This window comes from Calidris pugnax, unplaced genomic scaffold (genome assembly GCF_001431845.1).
Source record: "Calidris pugnax isolate Ruff unplaced genomic scaffold, ASM143184v1 scaffold103, whole genome shotgun sequence".
NCBI classification, from domain to species: Eukaryota; Metazoa; Chordata; class Aves; order Charadriiformes; family Scolopacidae; genus Calidris; species Calidris pugnax.
In genome coordinates, this window is record NW_015090990.1 from 8347689 (window position 1) to 8367636 (window position 19948).

The 19948-nt window shown below is 37.9% G+C and overlaps 2 protein-coding genes across 5 annotated transcripts in view; one reads left to right on the forward strand and one right to left on the reverse strand.

The window, feature by feature from the left end:
* DYNC1I2 (dynein, cytoplasmic 1, intermediate chain 2) overlaps positions 1-1722 on the forward strand; it is a 29768-nt gene extending 28046 nt beyond the window's left edge. For all 4 annotated transcript variants that reach the window (XM_014954307.1, XM_014954309.1, XM_014954308.1 and 1 more), the window contains one exon: positions 602-1722. In XM_014954307.1, coding sequence (XP_014809793.1) covers positions 602-715 — 114 coding nt within the window. In that variant the 3' untranslated portion in view covers positions 716-1722. The remainder of the gene's footprint in view (positions 1-601) is intronic.
* A 2345-nt stretch (positions 1723-4067) lies between these two features.
* The window catches only part of SLC25A12 (solute carrier family 25 (aspartate/glutamate carrier), member 12), a 49586-nt gene continuing 33705 nt past the window's right edge, over positions 4068-19948 (reverse strand). The window contains exons 11-17 of the mRNA XM_014954311.1: positions 18662-18714; positions 18396-18476; positions 9879-10019; positions 7827-7965; positions 5481-5639; positions 5200-5290; positions 4068-4684 (exon numbers count right to left, since the gene is read on the reverse strand). Coding sequence (XP_014809797.1) covers positions 4495-4684; positions 5200-5290; positions 5481-5639; positions 7827-7965; positions 9879-10019; positions 18396-18476; positions 18662-18714 — 854 coding nt within the window. The 3' untranslated portion in view covers positions 4068-4494. The remainder of the gene's footprint in view (positions 4685-5199; positions 5291-5480; positions 5640-7826; positions 7966-9878; positions 10020-18395; positions 18477-18661; positions 18715-19948) is intronic.

Sequence of the window (19948 nt, forward strand, 5' to 3'; positions counted from 1 at the left end):
GTTTAATTTTTTTTTTCAAATTGATGCTTCTTTTTTGTGTCTATTTCAGGTATTCTAGCATCTACTTTTTATCGTGCAATCTGGCAGGCAATCAAAAAGTAAAAACATTATTGTAAGGCTGCTGAAATAAGATGAAGGAATCAGTGGTTCTGTTTGTAGAGACTTTATCTTCTTTATAACTATGGCACACGTGAATTCTGATGGTAGCTTGAGAAGTACTGAACAAAACATGTTGCAGTGACGCAGCCTTGACTTCCTTCCTACAGGGAAGCTGTTGCTGTTGCAATTCTGTGTATTGCAGTAGTACTTAACTAATTGCCCGGACATGGCATTAGTATTCCTCTTTGGAGGCAGTCTCTCAGATGGAGATGTACCATGCAAGCTTGTCATAGTGTCGTGACAGACTTAAATATGGGATTTTCAAATTATTCTTCTTTTATTAGTTAGGAGCTTTTGATGTTCACACTATTGTAAAAAGTTATGCTAAATAAAGGTAAGCTTTTCTATCGGAACCTCTTCTGAAGGTTACTTAAGCTTTCTGCTCTTCAAAACGAGCTCAGTTTTTATCAGTAGGTTTAAATAACGTTCCCTCTGTCAACAGCAAATTGCCGTTCCCCGCAACGACGAGTGGACCCGCTTTGGTCGAACGCTGGCAGAGATAAATGCCAACAGAGCCGACGCAGAAGAGGAAGCTGCAACCCGCATCCCGGCCTAGATCTTTGCAAATCCGCAGCAGTGGTAGACTAGTGAATGATTTGATGCAAATCTTAAAAATATAAGCATGTGTCAGTTAAATTCGTAGCTTAAGGGAGAAATACATGGATTTAACTATGGACTTTGAAAATGTATTAAGATCACTGAAAATCAGGTCTTGCATTGTCACTTTTATATATAAATTACAAGCACATTATTGGATTTGTGTAACTTTTAATACAGTTAACTTTGACTTTGCAAGGAACTTCTTTTGCTGAAACACTAACCCAGTGTAAATTTGCTATTGGGCCTCTGGAACTTCCACTTTGTAACGGTATATCTATTTCTGAAAAAGTTCTGTTTCTAAACTAAACTTTCTATATTACACAGACTAACCTTCATTAGGTAGTGTAATCCCTGAAGTGTTCTGTAATTAGAACTCTTCAAATTACTCATGGATATGCATGCATATGTTCCAAGTAAGTTTCATTGTCTATACATAGATAAGTCTCAGAGTCTGGTAGTGGGTAATATATGTGAATAAAAATTTGTCTGTAGTTACATCTTATTTGATAATTGGACCTGAATTAATGAAATACATATTTAATACCAAGTTCTTTTGTTTGAATTGATGCGTTAAAAGGTGAGACTGATTCATAAATAAATATTATATGAGCATTTGTCAGCTGCCCTGACCCCTAATCTGTGTCCCTTCAGTAGGCTGAGAGCAGAAAGTTCCTGGAAGCTGCTGCTTTTGTTTTACTACACACATCACACAGTTCCTTCCTACCCCCAACTTCCACTTCCTACCGTGGCAATCAGCCCAAAGGAAAACAGCTACTGTTGACCATTTTTTTCTATTCCACAGGATAAGGAACTAGAATTGGACTTAATTTCTATAGCATGATGACTTGCCTTCTGTTAACTACAGATTTGCTACTAATTTTCTGTATTAAGTTAAAGAGAGATGTTTACGTTGCTTTTTAACATTTTTATTAAAACAAAACCTCTCAGTGGCTAGAACCAAAATGGTTGGAATTTCTATTAAAGATTAAATTTTTTTAGTATATATTTCTTAGGACATTATAAAGTTTCCCATCAGGTCTGGTTTGGGGATTGGGGGAAGGGTTGTTTGGTTTTGTTTGGGGTTTTTTTTATTTGTGTTTGGTGTTTTTTTAGTAAAAACTCTTAGGACTCTAGGTTTGTTTCTGGCACTCTTAATCTGCCACAAGCTTTTTTTGCCAGAAGAGCTGGTTTATATGCTTAAAAGTAGGAAATAGGTTTATATCCTGAATCATCTTTATGTCCAGAAGTATTCTTGGTTTTTTCATTGTTTGTGCGTTAAGTTTGTGGTTTTGTTGGTTGGTTTTTTTTTTTAATTATTTCTCCTTGTCTCAGTTCTGTTAGGAGCAGCTCACAGAGACAGGCAGCCGTAACAGCAGTTCTGTCTTCAAGAGGTTCTCTTTTTTGGTGGCTTTGAAAGGGAATGTATTTAGGCTTCCACTGGTGTTGGCTTCTCAGAAGTGCCCCCCGCGTTTCAATGCCGAGTCATGCCGTTCGGTTTGACATTTCCCTGGGACGCTCTGCCCAGCCCGACGCCAGCGGCTCCTCTGCTCACTTGAGAAACACGTGAACTATATAAAGAACAGCCACGTCATGTGATGGTTTTTACCCTTTAGGGACACGAATTCTTAAAGAGCAGAATGTTCTGTTGTCTTGCTGGTTTGGGGGGGGGGAATTTTTGTTCTGTTTTACTGAGATTATTACTTCTCATTTAATAATATTTTTTGTTATATTTTCAGAAATCCCATAGATAAGGCTTACTTTCAGTGGATGGTGGCATAAACGTATAGGTCATATGGCATTAGTTTTACATAATTTCAACCTTTTAATAATTTTCAAAAAAGCCATTCTGTATTCATTCCTGCTTGTGTTCCTCCCTCACCAGAATAGTTGAGTACAGGTTAAGAATGTTGTAAAACTCATACCTGCAACATTAAGAGACCAACAGTGATGCTAGGTACTGTAAATGACCATCCTGGGGGCCACACTATCCAGTTCTGGAGCTGTAAGAAATACAAATGTTATCTTGCATTGTAAAGTCTCCTAAAGGCCTTGATCAAGTCAGTCAACAAGCTGTGACTGAGATTAAATGCCAATGGGTACCTATCATTTTTTGTATCTATTTAGAAAAGCGCAGAGCAAAATACAGAGGTAGGGGAGGCAAGTTCCTGGGAAGCCTGTTCCTAGAAAACTGCACAGAGCAGGGAATTCTTTAAATAGAAAAAAAACCTAATAAAGACAGGAAGCCTTCTAAGGGGGAGATTATATATATATATATAAAAAACATATGTATGTTTGAGAATAGCGATCAAAGTCCCACGTTCAATGCATTGTAACATCTACCTCACTAAGTGTTATTCAGCACCAAAAGATTTTGCACCTTGCGTAGAGGCTAGAGCTGAAGGAGGGCTTGTCTGCGTTCATAGTGTTCCATTTTTAAGAAGCCATTTCTTCATAAACTGACTAAAATGCTTCATATTGGCCTGCTGTCACCTGAGCAAGAAAACATTAGAAGCTCAAGTCAGTACACAGTACTCCAGGCTATTTAAGCCTGAAAGAAACATGGAAAACTAAAGACTGGAGGTTGTCATACTTCAGTAAGCAAGGCTGGAAACCCACCCAGCTCTCTCTGGCTGTACGGGTGGTGTAACTGTTCCTCTAGGACTGCAAAAATCTAGACTCCTCTATTTCCTCTGACATTTTTGCATTTAAAAATTACACTGCATAAACTTTAAGCTAGAAACAGTTCAAGCTTTTCCTTTCTCCTCCCCTTTTACTTAGCATCCCACTCAACTGGAAGTCTAAACAATCAGGTTTGCATATAAAAATAATATAATAGTTGATTTGGTTTTTCTTTTTCTCAGAATAACCTAATATTTCAATAATAAAACAATTTAGAAAAAATGCCTCTAACGTTTTTCCGTGCCAGAAAATAAGCAAAAAAACCCCAGACCTTTAAAAATCCTTGACTCTGCTCCATTGTATGTTAAATATGCTACCATAGAGGTAAGATCTATTACACATTTAGTACTACCATGTATTTTGAGGGAATTCCTTGTTACAAAGTAGTGCTGCAAAATAAAATACTGCGTGTGCACATCTAATTACTGTGCTCTCTTACCCTTACAAGCCAGCAGATTGCATTGTAATACCTTTGCTGTAACTAGCAATGAAATGCATTCCCTCAGAGGCTGTGTCCTGTACTCTACATTCATTAAATGGGTGCATCTAATCCTTAAATTTTAATCTGTGGAGAAAAAAAATAAAATCACACTGGACAACTGTCCTGTAAACACAAAACAGTGAATGACTTAAGTGTTTTTAAATATTTTATTGTCACGATTGTTAACAAAACACCTTCAAAACATTCTGTACATTTCAAACTATTTTGAACTGCAATACCCATTATATAAATGTATGTGTATAGATGCCATGATGTCTCTGTACAAAGATGTACAATATGTACAGTAACATTAAATGCAGGCTGTGCAAGGCAAAGTCTAGGCTACAGATTCATGCCACTGGTTAAAACAAGGCATAGAACCACAGCTTCAATCAGTTCCTCGTGTGCAAATAAACAAATAAATGCAGGTATATATTAATATTAGAAAGGAGTAATTAGATTTGCAAGCTCAGTTCAGCTAGAACAACATGCAGCTGACTGGAAAAGATACAGTACTACTCTGGTGAACTTTTTCCACTGCATCACTTTGTTCGGTTGAAACATCTTTTCAGGATTCAGCTGCTGCTTTTTGCTTGAGCTGGGGCGACGCTGGAAGATCGAAACTTTGGAAGATACAAACCAAATTTATTTTCTATACCAGCAAATGTAGCTGTAGCGAGTCTGTATCCTCCTATGTGCTCAGGGTTAACAGGAGGAAGATCTGAAATTCGAGTCTTTGGGGTCGGTTCTGATCCAGAAGGTTTGCTGTTTGAGAAAGAAAACAAAAAAAACCCAGCCTTTCCTGTATTTGAAGTGTTTTCTTAAGCCTGAATAATTTATGAATTCTAAACTGAATACTTTAAACTTTTGTCTGAGTATAGAAGGCTGTTAAAGCTGACCCTTAATTAATTCTTGTCAAGTAACAGTTCAGACCACTACTTAAAGGGAAATCAGGGCCAAAACGAAGTTAAGTTTTAACTAATAGCTTGGTAAATTCTTTTAACTTCCAGTGAGAGGGGGGAAAATGTGCAAAATATCTTGCTACAAAGGAAATACAAGTTCTATGTAGTATATTAAAATAAATATGAAACGGCTTTTTATATCCTTATCTGTTTAGAAACAGCATGCAAGTTTCTCTCAATGACATAAGGATGGGGGCTTTTCTGCATACTGCAGCTACAGGTGCTCAAAGTCACCAGGTTAAGTGGTCCCATGCATGAAAAAAAAGTAAGATTTAAAGTTAAAAAAATCTTAAAGTAATTTGACAGTATTTGACTTACAGGCCTCCAAAATCGACATAAAACCATCTCTGCAGAAGTTCGTAAGTGACCAAAGTAACACCAAATTGGGGTGAAGATCTGAAGACGCGAGCTGTTAAATGTTACAAATCATAGTGTCAAACAGAGAAAAGAAATTTTCCGGAGAGAAGCTAAACACTTGTAACAAGACGTTATGTTTTTCAGAATCAGAGATTGCAAACGCTGCTCTAATTTCAGTCCTTAACAGAGCAAGTGCCAGTTTACAGGTTTGGTGTCAGCCGAATTGCGAGTGCGTTTCTCACCTCCAGCTCCCTTCCAAAAAGCCGAAGGACCTTCTTCCCGGAGAATCTTTCCAAAGCAGTCGATAACTCCGCTGTATGTTGTCTGACCAGCGCGAGCTGCCACTTGCAGTCTTGTCTTGATGACATCAGCAGGGGTTACCAAAGAAGCAGCAGGCACACCTTTTAGAAGAAAACCACATTTAATTTGCACAAAGAATCTCGTAAAAGATGAAACACTTCTAACTGAGAAATAAAACTGCAAACTTCAGTATCTTTTGCAAGAATTAGACCTTACTAAAAATGCAAGTTCTTACACTTGATGCTAATAGAAACTGTTGTGCTTCACGTAGTCATTCTGAGTTTCTTCTAAATTTAAAGGCAGTAACTGAGAGTAAAGACAATAAACTATCAACAGCAATTCTCTCAGCATCATCTAGTGGTTTGTCACTAACAGTTTCAAATAGACAAAAGAGGCATTTTTAAATTCACACATATGCTATACATGTAATAAGAGATAGCCATGACAAAAATTAATTGTGCAACCTTACTGTATGTGCTAATACTCTGCAACGTATTTTGCAAATTACAGAGATGATTGATTTGGGAACTTGAATCCTACACATCCAGTTGTCAAAATATTAATAAGAAAGCTAGTACTTAAAACGCCTGTTCTACAGAAAAAGGTCTGTACTGCTCTTTGGACGGTTCTGTAGGAGAATAGATGCTGCTTACTTCAATAGGCAACCCATAAAAAGACTGAGGCCAATGAAGGTGTTTTTACAAGTCTGCTTAGTGCCAACAGCGTGATATTAGCCAACAGTGATGGAAGAACAAATCTCCACTTCCAAGGCACCACTCTCAGCTTTCTAGTCAAAGGAAAGGAGAAAGTTTTCAGAAATGTACTCCACAGTATATAACTGTGTTATCTGAGATATTTCTGAATACTTCTGACTACTGTCAAAATGTCAACCTCTTAAAAAGAGGAACCATCTTCTGACTTAGAATTTTGAAATTGATTTTGACTTCTGTTGAACTTCTTAAATTAGATAGTACTGAACTAAAAGTTTAACAAGTCAGTAATTTGCATAGGTGATCATAAACTCTAAAGCGTCACTGATCAATTCAGGAGGTTTTCAAGGAAAACAGAAGCAATGTAGTTAAGCCTATAAGCATATGCTAATAGCAACCATACATAGATTTTCCTTTACAGGCAGATGGGTATTACTGTTTTCTTCCCTGCTGCACATGCGTAACGGGAATAGATCAAGCAACCAGGAATTTGAAATTTGAAATTCAGAAAGGCAGATTCCTGTGCATGCTATAAAACTAAGTGCAATGGACTTACACACATTTTTAGTAGGGTTCAGCACTTAGTATGAGTGACTCAGAAACACTAACCAAACAAATGAAGGCAAGCTGTGAAGTCTGCAATCTAAAACCAGTGAGTCTTTGTATGAGACACAAGTTAAAGAATAGTATTTATATGTGCTTCTATGAGTACTATAAGCTAAATAGTTTTCCACTTCTGGCAGCTCTGCATTACTTGGGAATAAACAGGGCTACAACTGTGTCACTGGTTTCCTAGCTGGTCTCTCTCTCCCTCTGGCAGGAGGAACTGGCGAAGAGCGGGTGCAGCCAAGCTCTGCACCGATTCTGACGTGGGAAACTGCTCTTTACACGCAGACGGCTCATGACTGATGGACATATAGTTAATCATTACAACTGTAGCAATTAATGAAAGGTCTGTTCAGCCCAATGATGTTTCTAAACTGCACAGATTCCAACACTGAATCGTTCACGATGGAGAGGCTGCAGATACCTGGGTTTCATCCTAGTGATCACTTTTTTTTATCACAGCTGTGTGTCCTCTTTATACTTAACGTTTTTGAGAAGCCTGAAAATATTTTACGTTTCAGAATATTGTTCTTCAACTTCTTTACAAACTAATATCCCATTTTTAGCAATTACATTTGAACAAAGTTTCCTCTCAGTTATTCAGGAATCCAAAACTAGATAGGTCGTTTTCTTCTTGGCTCTTATGATATCTCATTTTATGTTCATCAAAGATTCAAATTAGCCTTCAACTCTGAGAGCATGGTAACAAGTACAACCCCATTGAGACAGACAGATCAAATTTGACTACAAGTTGCTGAGCTGCATTACGCTGTTTATCCACATTATGCAAATGTAATTAGCTCTCATCAAAATTACATCGCCTCCCACTAAGGATAACAGTGATCAAATTTAGATTAAATCAGATACAATGGTACAGTACCCTTCCTTTATATGGGGCTACTGAATGAATATTAAATATTACTCTCTAAAAGAAAAAAAAAACTACTTCTAGAAAACATTCTGCAAAATTACCTGCGATGGCTCCAGCTGTAAGGAGATTAAACCCTCCCACATGGCCATTTTCATCAGCAAGCATCAGTTTACTATGAGCATAAACAGGAAAGTAGATTGCAGAAAAGGGAATGTCTCTGAGGAAACATGCTTTGGCACCCTGTCACACAGAAAAGAGACATAATACAAATAAATTTTGTAAATAAGGTTATAATTTCTATCCAGCAAGCAGCCCGAGTCCAGGAAGTACCAATGCTTTTGATTTACCAAGTACATAACACAGAATATTAAATGTCTCAGGAAACAGAAGATGTTGAGTTGAACTTGAAAAAAGAGTAAAGCACACCTAAAGAAACTTTCTAGAACGAGGAAGATTCACGGTTCACATCTAATTTTGTATGCAAGACATGGCATCGGTACCCAGGATAAACACCTACTGTGTCCAAATGCAATGAAGAATGCGAGAAAGGTCTTGCTGACTAAAACCCACAACCATGGAAGCAGCAAGACAAGTCCTTGCCCGCCATTATTTCCACCAAACACAAAAGTACTGCTGTAGTATCAGTGAGGCTGTAAGACCTCATAGTGATCTCCATTGATTATCGTCTGGTTGATTGAAGAAGCTGCACTGGAAGGCTAGGAAAATGTGGGAAACAGCTGCAAAATGGGAGTCTTCCAGTCAAGGGAAGACACAGAGAGACAAAACTAGTGCAAGGATCAGCTCCAGGCCACAACCTGGTGTTAAAGAGTTCCTTAACATAACTTTGCATGCTGTAAAAACAGTGGAATACTCATAATAAAACATATCTAATATTCTTTTAGTAACTTCAGTCATCAGTCTGCTACCAAATATAGTAACTCCTTCTGCACAAAGCTCAAATAAGCACTTGTATGTCCAGAAATCTCATTTGCATACCCTGAAGGCATGCACGTTACACAAACTCCACTCCTGCCTGAAATACCCAGCCAGCAGCCTCCACATGATGGACCCTCCTGAGGCCAGCCAGCCAGTAGTTCTATTAATGGATGCATTACAAACCCGATGTGGCTTCAGCAGAAGACCTGATCAAGAGAAACTCGTCCCTTTGATGATTTTCACACAGACACTTTATGCTCTAAAATGAGTTGTTACAGTTATTCACAAATGATAATGCAATTCTAAAGAACAGCAGAATTTTTAGTAAGCTCAGTTGTTTAATTCCTGCTAACAAAAGTGCTTATTTTGTCCTACGTACCAAAACACTCATGATCTTTAGGAAATGTAACAGTCATGAATCTGATCTACTGATTCAAAACAAAAGCTTCAGCTCTAAAAGTAAATTTGCACATTTTTATAGTATTATTGCAGGTCTATAGACAAATCACGTAAAACAATGTTTTGTAAGTGCACAGCTAATATAACTGCTGAATTTACCTATTACCCCTTGCACTGGCAGAAGATACAGGAAGAAATACTCTTCCTTGTTTAAGAAAACTAATAGCTTCTGCTCCATTACATCTGATCTGTAATGGTGGTAGTAAGTATACCTGCAGGGAAGGAATCTGTTGACTGGCATTTGGCTGACATACAGTACAGTATGGGCTTTTTTTTTTAGTGGAATTCGTTATTGACAAATCCCACCGCGTAACTTCTTAAAAATCTGAATCCCACTAAACTCTACTACTGTCTCACTGCCATCAAATCATTAAGACAAAGAGAATATCCTGCTGCAAAGATAACAATAGAGATAACAGAGATAAATGTAAGAAAAACACACAGGGAAAGCTAAAGAAACTTTTCACAAAACCCCACCAAATGAAGCGATCAGTGCCAGAAGCCAGCAGGTCTGTAATACAGACTCCCTGTAGCTTGGCATAAAAGCCCAAAGGATAGAATGGGGGAGTATTTTTTTGTATCCCACTGCCATTAATATAGAAGTGGGTTTTCTTCAGTTTTCCACTGTGAGGCTGCCCTGCAGGAAAAGATTGGTTTTAAGTTCAAAAGGTTTCTTTGTTTTTAACAGTTTTTGTTTCAACAATGTAAAAGTTTAGCATAAAACATAAAAGATGAAGGCACTCAGCAGAAATACCTACCTTATAAAGACCAAGAAGGCCCAAATCTTTTATAACAGAGAGAGCACTGACTCTGGGTCCTGTAGTAATTTCTCCTGCTACCTGCAACCGAATCTTTACAATCTCCAGTGGATTAGTGAAGATGACCTGGGAAGCTCCTGCCTGCAAACCCACAGAAAAAGAAAGCAAATTGCGTTACTAGAGCATGTGGTGACCGGTTGACTTCTGCAAGGTGCTGAGCGCCTTTGCTTCTCACTGCATTGGCTGATATTCTCATGTAGAAACGTATGAGAGAGATTTAATTAAGCACCTGTCTGGAAGTTTAAAGCCCCGAATCAGAAACCATGGGTTTGTACAAAATAAATTTTTACACTTATATGTTTATAGTCCACAGAGATGTATTAATTCAGTTTGTCTCTGCTTTTCTCCTTGATAGCACGTTCTAGAAGCCATGGCTGTGGTTAAAAGTCATCAGATATTGCATTAAATACTAAACTAAAATAATCATTAGACTTGTGCTACTAGAGCAAACACATATAAAGAAGACTTTATGTTTATTCAATAATAATCCATCACCAATGTGCAGACATGTTGTTTGCATTTAGTGGTGATGCTGCTTAAATGGTAAGTGTGCATTTAATGGTGTAATTTTAAATTGTTAGAAAAGGTGTTTGGAGTTTTGTTTAGCAGCCTTTAATTGTCCTAAGTGGAAAGAAAATATAAAATTTAAATAGGAAGAGTAACATTTCAAAATACAATACTAGATAGAAACGGGACTCATAACTTTCTCTGAGCTGAGCGTGGCAGATTTTACGTGCAGGAAATACTCGGTCAGCAGTACTGAAGGACTATCTTGCAAACTTCCCAGCAATAGTGTTGCAGAGCTGCTTCAGATTCTGCACTTGAACCAAAGACTTTCAAAGAGCTATGTTTCGGATTTGAGAGAGATTCAGTCTGACAGTTCAGTTTCAAAACCATGTAAACCTATTTAAAATTACATGTTTAGATTTCTCCCTGGTTTGCTGTAGGTACGACCATTCACTTCTGGACAAGTGTGTGGTTCATCCCAAAACAGCTGAAGTTTACTAAACTTGCTTTTTCTCCTCCTCTAAGCCATCTTTTTGCATTTAAAAATTGAAGCCACTTCCTTAAAATTTATGGCATAAACCCACTTGAATAGAGCCAACTATAAAAAAGCATTTCTTCCACAACTTAAAAGCTCCTCTTAATCCTCATCTATTCCTCCCATCCATCAAATTTTAGCGAAGGAAAAAGATACAGAACATCTTCAATTAAAGCTTTTTTCCGCTTCTAAATTGCCCAGGAAATAAACTCTCTTTTTAGATGCGGGGGGGAATTGTGTGACGGAAAAATCAATAGTCTGCTACAGCACCTTGTGGACAGCCTGCGTGGCGTTCTCTGCCAATTGATTCAGAACTAATGAACACTAATCCCTTCAGCGGTTTTCCCTCTCCAGCAGCAGGCAGAATAAACTTGAGATTAGCCCTGAAGCATGCCTTAGAAGTTGGTAACTTGAATTATTCTAGACTTGAGACAAAACAGCATTGTAAATCTCAACAGCTCTTATTGCAAGTGACCAAGCACTTCAGTAGGACTACAGGAGCAGGGGCATGAAGCATCAAAACCTGCACTGACCGAGCATCCAACACGTCATGGAACCTTCGCTGAGCACACTGACCTCCTCCTACTGCAAGATTCACTTAGTACTTCACTCAATACTGACATCTGAAATCATCATTGTTATGGCTTTACTAACGTACCTTGACCCAAACAGTGGGAGATAACCCCCGCTTTTGATTAATTACCCCCACTGTAATAGTTACTGTCTTTTAACTCTTTCCATTCAAAGAATGGGTCTAGGTTGTTAATGTTTGTTTTATTCCCTCACTTCTTGACCCCTCTGAAAGAAAATCAGAGCCAACATTTTTGTGGACATTTATTGCAACCAACAGGAAGATCACTGGGAACTCCCCCAGCAGCCAAGCTGATCCCATCTTCTGTTCCTTGGACTTGCTGCATTATGTTTACTCAGTGACCTGACACCACTCATGTCCAAAGCCATTCTTCAGACTGCCTTTACTTCTCAGCCCACTTTTCTTTCACAGCTCACACACACCTATGCGTGCAAGATGAAATGGCTGTCCTGCCTGGCAAAGTTCCAATCTAAACAAAACTCATAAAATTCTCATCTGGCAAGTTCTATTAAACAATAATATTTTTTTTGTTGGCATTGTATTAAACAGAAAATAAATTTCAAATGTTTCTCATTTCCATACATCATTTTTAAAAATAATGTTGGTAGATAAAACATTAAGCATAATGCTCTTACTACATAATGCCCACACACAAAAAATTCAAATAACTTTGATTTAGACACTAAGCTAAAAATTCACTCTTTCTAGACAATTACCTGCTACCCACCTATTAAAAATGCATTCCGTGTTTACATATATATGTGAATATCCATTTTTTATTTTTAATATTACAAATTAGCACATCCTGCAGAGCAGCCAAAATAACTCTTCCTATTTGCCTAACACCCACCATAGAAACACAAATAGGCCAATTTGTAAACATTTCTATTTTCTACCCTGAATTGAATCTTCCTGCAATTAACGTTCTCCTCTGCTAGGTGCACAACTGACTACCTTTCTGTTAAAATCAGCAACAGCCCTCTTCTGATACAGAAATGAAAAGAGAAGACTCTGAACACAACAATTTTAGTAATTTAGTAGTAATACTAGTTATATATACAATATACTAATTATATATTGTTAATACAGCATTATATATTACGACAATATTAATAGTAAAATATGAGTTGACGATTGGGTTATTGAGCAAAATGAAATGTAAGGAAAGCCCTAACATATGGTTATATTAACAGTAGAAAAATATTCAAAAAGCTCCTTAATTACATTAACACTTTAAACATCAAGTATTCACAATGTTGACAAACTTCCCAACAGGCAGCTTTCTCAAAAAGAGCTGTAGCTGTCAGGATACCCAATTAAATACTCCCTATTAGCAATATGTACTTCTATCCAAGTCTTGACTTTTCATACTGTTATACTTGGAACTCAACAAACTTTCCTGCACAGCAGTGATTGATTCATGTGAAGAGGAGCACTGAATTCACTGGAGTTGCATGAATGTGTTAGGTCTTTGACACATCAAAAGTTCAGATAAGACAAGCATTGATTTTAATAAAGAACGTGTAACACAAGAAAACCCACTTTTTTATTGTGTATTTTTTGGAAAATGAATGCAAGAGGTCGTTTTCTATTTGTTTGTTTTTCTTTCAAGTAAACAGTTGCCTATCAATCTGTGGAAGAACGTGTGAGATGGAGGAGAGTACTGCCTGGGGAGCAGAGGAAGAACACACCCCAGAAGAGGGTGCAGAGGTGAGTGACACAAAGGATCTCCAAATAAAAATGAACTGGCAGCGTGCAGGGTTACAATACAAATCTCCATGCTTCTGTGCAAAGTCATTGGCAATCATCATCATTCTTTTTCAAAATACCTTACTTCAGTTGTCAGCTATGGATGTTAAATACACGTGCACGTGTATATATACACAGAGGTACACATTGCAGTCCTTGAATTTCTTTTGGAGAAGGTGCACTAAATCTAGATTTGCCCCCCATAAAAACCTCCCTTCACACATAAATTACAACAGACACTTTAAAAAAAGGTTGACAAATTTGTTTCTGAATGGAGGTTATTCATACACATCAAAAATACCAGTAATAAAAGCTTCTACTTAACCTTAATGTCATGTAAAATAACTCTACAAGGAGCAAATAAAGGAACTAAATCTGACAGCAAAGGTTATGAGAGAAAAGATGTAGTTTGAGATCCCACAGCAAACGCCCCATGACATGCCAAAGGCTGAAGGAAATACACAAATGACCCTGCAACATGAGACCTCTTGCCCTTTCCAATTCCACCCGAGAGGCATATGCTACAAAGGGGGAGAGGCCTATTTCAAGCCCTTCCTTCCTTCCTTTCTGAAACCACCACATCCTGGACCACAACTATGTCCCATACAAGCAGCTAAAATAAGATGTTACTTAAAACAGTCTAGTTTGAAAACATCAAAAGAGCTCACACCTCTTTCTTAAGGCAAAGCTGTCCTTGTTCATGCACCTACAGTAAGCTTACTGTCTCTGTTACTAAGAAATAAATTTCTCCCTAAGTCCCAGTCGAGATCAAGATAAAGCAGTAAAGTTTAATTCTGCTTGTCACTTATATCTGTTTAAAGTATATTAAGAGAAGTGGAGTATCTTCAAGATTTTGAAGGAAAAGTACTGACAGCTGTAATTTTAAAATGTTGTGTTTGTTAACTAAAACCAGTAACATTTTAAATTTTTTTCAGAAATAAATATTTGACACATTCTGATTTGCCTGATAAGCCTATATACATGTTTGTGTGTATATATAAATACATATGAAAATTATTTTTTTACAAATATAACAAAATATTTTAGTCTAAATGTTATATTTAATGTTTAAATATATAAGAGCTTTTAAACCAGTGGTAAATTTGGACTTCTATGTGTTTTTATGTGCAAACACACACACCCCCCGTAATCATCAACAGATGCATTGCCTACACCTCCAAGAAGGGTTCTTAGACCCTTTCTGCCTGGCACCCCACATCCTCCCTGTGGCATGAATTGGAAAAGTGTTTCTGATGAAACAGGATTCATCCATTCAAAATGCTAAGCACCATGCACACTACATTGATGGGAAGAATCCATTGTTTTCCCTGTGTAACTCATAGGAACTACAGCTCATAATCACAGCATCTTTGTCTACGGTAACAGTACTTATGAATCATTTACACGGCACTAGATGTGTTGACTACTTCAACATCGCTTCCCAACTGAGGGCAAGCGGTTGCCCTACAGCACCTTGCCCTTCACCAGCCACGTACTCACGTGTTGTGCCTGTAAGCTCCTTTGAGAAGCACTGTCTGTATCAGGTACGTGTGCTCTGCTTCCCCAGCTGCTGTCGGGATACAGGAAAGCATTGCCAAAGCCTCACTCAGTAACCCCTGCAACTCAAAGCTAATGGCAGCTGAAAACTCCAAAGGCAGGAACACGGGCTAATCACTGAATCACAATGAAATGTAATTCAATTAATTATAGTAACAGTAGGGAAAGAAACTCTTTGCTCTGAACATGCGTAAGTGCGGATAGTGCTGTTGATGATTAAGAAACCAGCATACTCTCGGGAAGGTAGGAAGATGGGATATCAGTTTCATCCTTCAGGGACCAGAGCCCTTTCATTGACAGGTATGACCTGACCGCTGTAACTGAGCTGCCCCCCGTAGCTGTTCTAGAGACTTCAAATACAGCTCCAGCTTGGGAGCAGCTGGGAATATTTGGGGTCTGACAGAGCAGACCCTACACTTCCCAATGACATTTACATTGCCCAGCAGCTAGCAGGTAGGTTTCAAGGAGCACAGGGCACGGGCTGCCTGCGGGAGGTCCCTGCCCTGCGGTGAGGAAGGAAAGACAACAGACGGGCAGCTGACCACATGAACAGGCCACCGCATGGGCGGATGCCTTTGTTAGCGGCTACGAGAATGAAGACATTTCCTCTTACTGGGGACAGGAGTTTATTCCATAACCTCACAAGAGCTGAGAATAACTGGTGCCTGAGAAGTAAGATTTTGGCCAGAGAGATCCAGCCTCTCCGAGTTACCGTTTCTGGAGGAGGCACACGTCTGTGGGCAGCCCCTTTGTTGGATGGTAAAGCACTTCTTGCAGACGCTCCAGAGCTGAGGATACTGAACAGCCCACGCGGGTTCCCTTGAATCACCACTGTCTTAATGTCAAAGGTTTCACCTGTCCTCGTGTGTGGGTCTCAGAAGACTGTAACACCATACGTAGGCTTTGATATGGCACTGCCATCCAGAGAGGGGAATTTGCTAGGTCTGCTGGAGCCTTTCCCAAGCTGCCTCCACTTCCTCACAAGAATTTTTTTTGTTCTCATCTGAGGACTGTGGGATGCACAATGTGCTTTTGTACGGCTCACGGGAGGGTGGGCCGTCAAAGGTCAGGAAGGCCTCTGCTGGAAACTCCATAAAATGGCTGAAAATATGGCTTTCTCATCTTGCTCATCCACTACCGGTTCCATACCAGAAATTATGAAAAAGTGCATTATACCTTTTGATCAGGACAAGGTTTTACACTAAAAACAGGCAAGTGACGGTGAGAGACAGTAATATGTGTATCTCTGAGAACTACATACAGGCATAATGCTGTTTCTTCTGATGTTATCACAAGGTGAAAAGCATGTTTTGAATTTAGCCTATATTTATAGTGTACTATTAGAAAATATTTAAGTGTTGAACAATAAAGAAAAAACACAAAAAATCAAGTTACCCAAATCCAGATGCTGAAAATAATTTTGGCATATATAAAACCCACACAGTCCCAGCAGTAACCCATCATTTTGTACTAACAGAGTGAAAGAATAGAATAAAGGAAAAGTGAAGAAGAAAGGTAGCATCACCTAAACAGAAAATCTTTCGTGCCTCTGCACACAGAAATGGACTAAGCTTACCTGTGACACTTCCTCAGATGTAACTGTTTGTTATATCTTAAAATATTTTGTAGAAAAACAGTATACAATGAACACCTGAAGTGCAAAGACCAACACTATTTCCAAGCAAATCAACATAGAAAAGAGCTATCACAATGAGGATGAAGAGGACTAAGGATGAGAAAGGGAAAGACTAACATATCAACTTGCTACTGCTTTTGTCAACTGATTCTTTCAGACTTTCAGAATAAAATTTATAGGCTTGCTAATAAAGATTCTGGTATTTAGGAAGACATGAAATTGCTAAAATGCATCTAAGCAGCAGTACAGACAGAAAAATCATCAACTGGTTAAGATATCAGGTGGTCCAGAGGAGGCTACAAAGAAATTAACATCCCTGACGTTGCTAAGCTGTGGCCAACTCTTCTACAAAGGCCAACTTTATTTAAAATTCTCCCAGATCGAGTGAGATAAGTATTATCTCAGAAAAGGAGATGAGAACACCAGCTAAGACAGTCAGCTAGAAGACAGGGACAGATTATAAATCTGCTCAGCTTCACAGAAACATCCAAATTTCTGAAAGCTGATCTGAAACTCAAATTTCTCCCCAATTTTTGCAGGTTCCCTACAGAAAGACAATGAAGTTATTTTGGAAAAGGAGTACTTACCAGGAATTGGAAAAGCCTCAAATGTAGACTGAATTTAATATTATACATTTCAGTACAAAAGAGTGTTCATCAGATGTTTTACTTTAATTAGGAATTCAAGCACAACACAGAGAAAAACACTAGTGAATTACATTCACTTCTGTTATAAATGACCTGTATGTGCTTTCTGTGTTATTGAGCTTTCAAGAAAAAAGGTTAGTCTTTTGCTAACTATACACCACAGCTGCTTTCTCACATTTCTCAGAAAATAAACTTTGTACACTGACAGGTGAAGACTCAAGCATGTACCAGGCTGCCAAATTCGATCAGGCAGAACTATAAGCAGCCTCCCTTCAGGGCTGCTTCTTTGAATTAAAAGTTTGCAGAGGTCAACAACCTTTCTGCCCCAGGTTTTGTTGTAAGCTGAGGAGGTTTTATACCAGCCTGTCAGCCTACTCAACTGGAAGTTATTAGTGTTCTTGGCTACAAAAGAAATCTAACTCAAGCCTTAAACATTTTATAGGGTTAACAACTGCTGGGGAATCCCACAAATGAAATTAGCCAATGTGCAAAAAAAAAAAAAAAATATATTGTCAATATCATTCAAACCACTAACTGACTGATGATAAATCCTCTGAGTTACAGCCCTCGGTCTCAACAAAAACACAATTTGGTTTTGAACTATATTTAGATGATGGATGTAGTTAGCATCAGGAGTAATGTAGCTACATTTTACACAAAGTCATTTAAACAGAAAACTTACTTATAACTGTTATCTGAAAGATAAGACTACACAGCTCAGTTTTTCTACACTTTCATAAACAGAAAAATTTCACATATAGCAATTTGAAGAATGTATTTTTACCTTTTTTAAATCTTCAGCAAGAAACAGATTTTTTAAATTGTTCTAGATCCGCTTCCCCACTGAAAGAAACTCAAACATGAACTTTATAATTCATTCTCAAGGGCAACCTGTATCTTTCCTGACTAACCATGAACGCCAATCCAACCAAAAGTATGGAAAGAGAGAAAAGGCACCCTCTCTTTAGCCTTTTGTGAGTAAAACCACTGCTGAAACTGAAAGTTAGAAACCGGGCCAAAAGAAGTTGTTCAAGCACATTACCCCAAGCGAACTCAACTCAGAAATATGCAAAGCTTTCCAATCAGAAAAAGTACTTTTTTGCAGTTCTCGTGACTGGGTGAAAAAAGAACAGTTCTGTTCAAATTGACAAAGCACACCCATTAACTGTCATTCCAACCACACTACACGTGACTGAGAATCAATTTTTCCTAGGAATACAGGACTGATACTTACACAGCCTCCAGCAAGGACCTCTGCGGGGAGTGGAATGGAACCATCTTTCTTAGTAAATTTGTCTCTGACAAAGTCATTAACCTAATAAAGATACAATACATTACACACAATTTTAAGTTATTTTGCCTCCTTACTAACATATATCAAGTACATGTGTAACTTATTAGAGTGCTCATAAGTGGTCATCTTTCACACATTTTAGGAAATAAATCCTACATATGTTAACAAACAAAAGGATGCCAGGGGAAAAAAAAAAAGATACGTACAGTCAGCTTAATAGCCTTTTCTGGAGCAACACCTATCAGCTGTGGTAACAAGCCTATAGAAACAAAGACATCATAAGGCAACATTATCTTCCTAATACAGAAACTAGTAATTTATAAGAGCTCTACAGAAATGCCTTTCTGCACATGGGATATCCTTTGAGGTGGACAGCATTTATGTATGTCATGCTGCCAGAGCACTGTGTATTCATACCCATACAATTTTATATCAAGATTTCTGTTGAAAATGATAGTGAAAAAGGTGACCAGATCTGCCTTCCACAACTAAGTCAAGCCTGATGCTGTTGCTGTACAGAAGGAAAAAAAAGGGTAAAGACTGAACATACACCTCGGCTATGTCCAGTACCTCAGAGTTTGTTTGACCTTTTTAGCCCCTTAATATCATTTTCCCATAAAACTTGCAATTACTTTTTAAAATATGAGAGTAATTGTGAGATATACACATGACTGATAAATTATCAACTTGACTCACTAACCTGAGTTTTCTGAAGGCCCCAGTCAACTAAGGATATAAAGCATTTTCTCTTCTTCAGTCAAACGTGGTAGTGTAAACTTCTTTAAACCCTATCACTATTAAGTATTTTTTATCTCACCAAAAGGAAGCATTAGTGGACAGAACCGATTTTGAAAAGGCACTTGCGTCTGGAAAATAGCTACTATCAAAATGAACTGCCATGAATTGAAAGCACATACACTTTCCTAGGAACTAATAGGTTTAAGAAAAAAATCAGTAGATGGCAGTCTTAACTTCCTAACATACAAGATTATAACAGCATCTGTTATTTTTAAATCCATTTTCTCCACAGTCATTCTGGCATATGTATAGATTATAGAACTTAAAAAGCTTGTTTCTATTAGAAGTGTTCATCTCCTAATGTTATTCCATGGTTAGGGAATGTAAGATTGTCGAAAGTGTTTGCCGGTTAACTAAGAAAAAATCCCATGCTAATTATATCAAATATCTGGTAAGAGTAATGAAACCGTATTGATGCAGTTTTCCACTATCCATTAAGAATAATAGCTTAAAAAATCATTAAAAATGTTCAAAATTACCAAAAGTACTCAGCCTACAGAATTTTTGTACTACTTCCTTAAAAGGAAGCTCCGAGCAAATGCACCTAAATAGAAAGTGCAGCAGTTAATATATGCAGTGTAGTGTTTTCTTCCAACATAATACTTTCTGTGCAATTTCCAGACTTACTACGCTGAGGAAAGGTGGTTATTAAACACAAAGAAAGGTTGACAATAACGAAAAGTAATGCTGCCCTC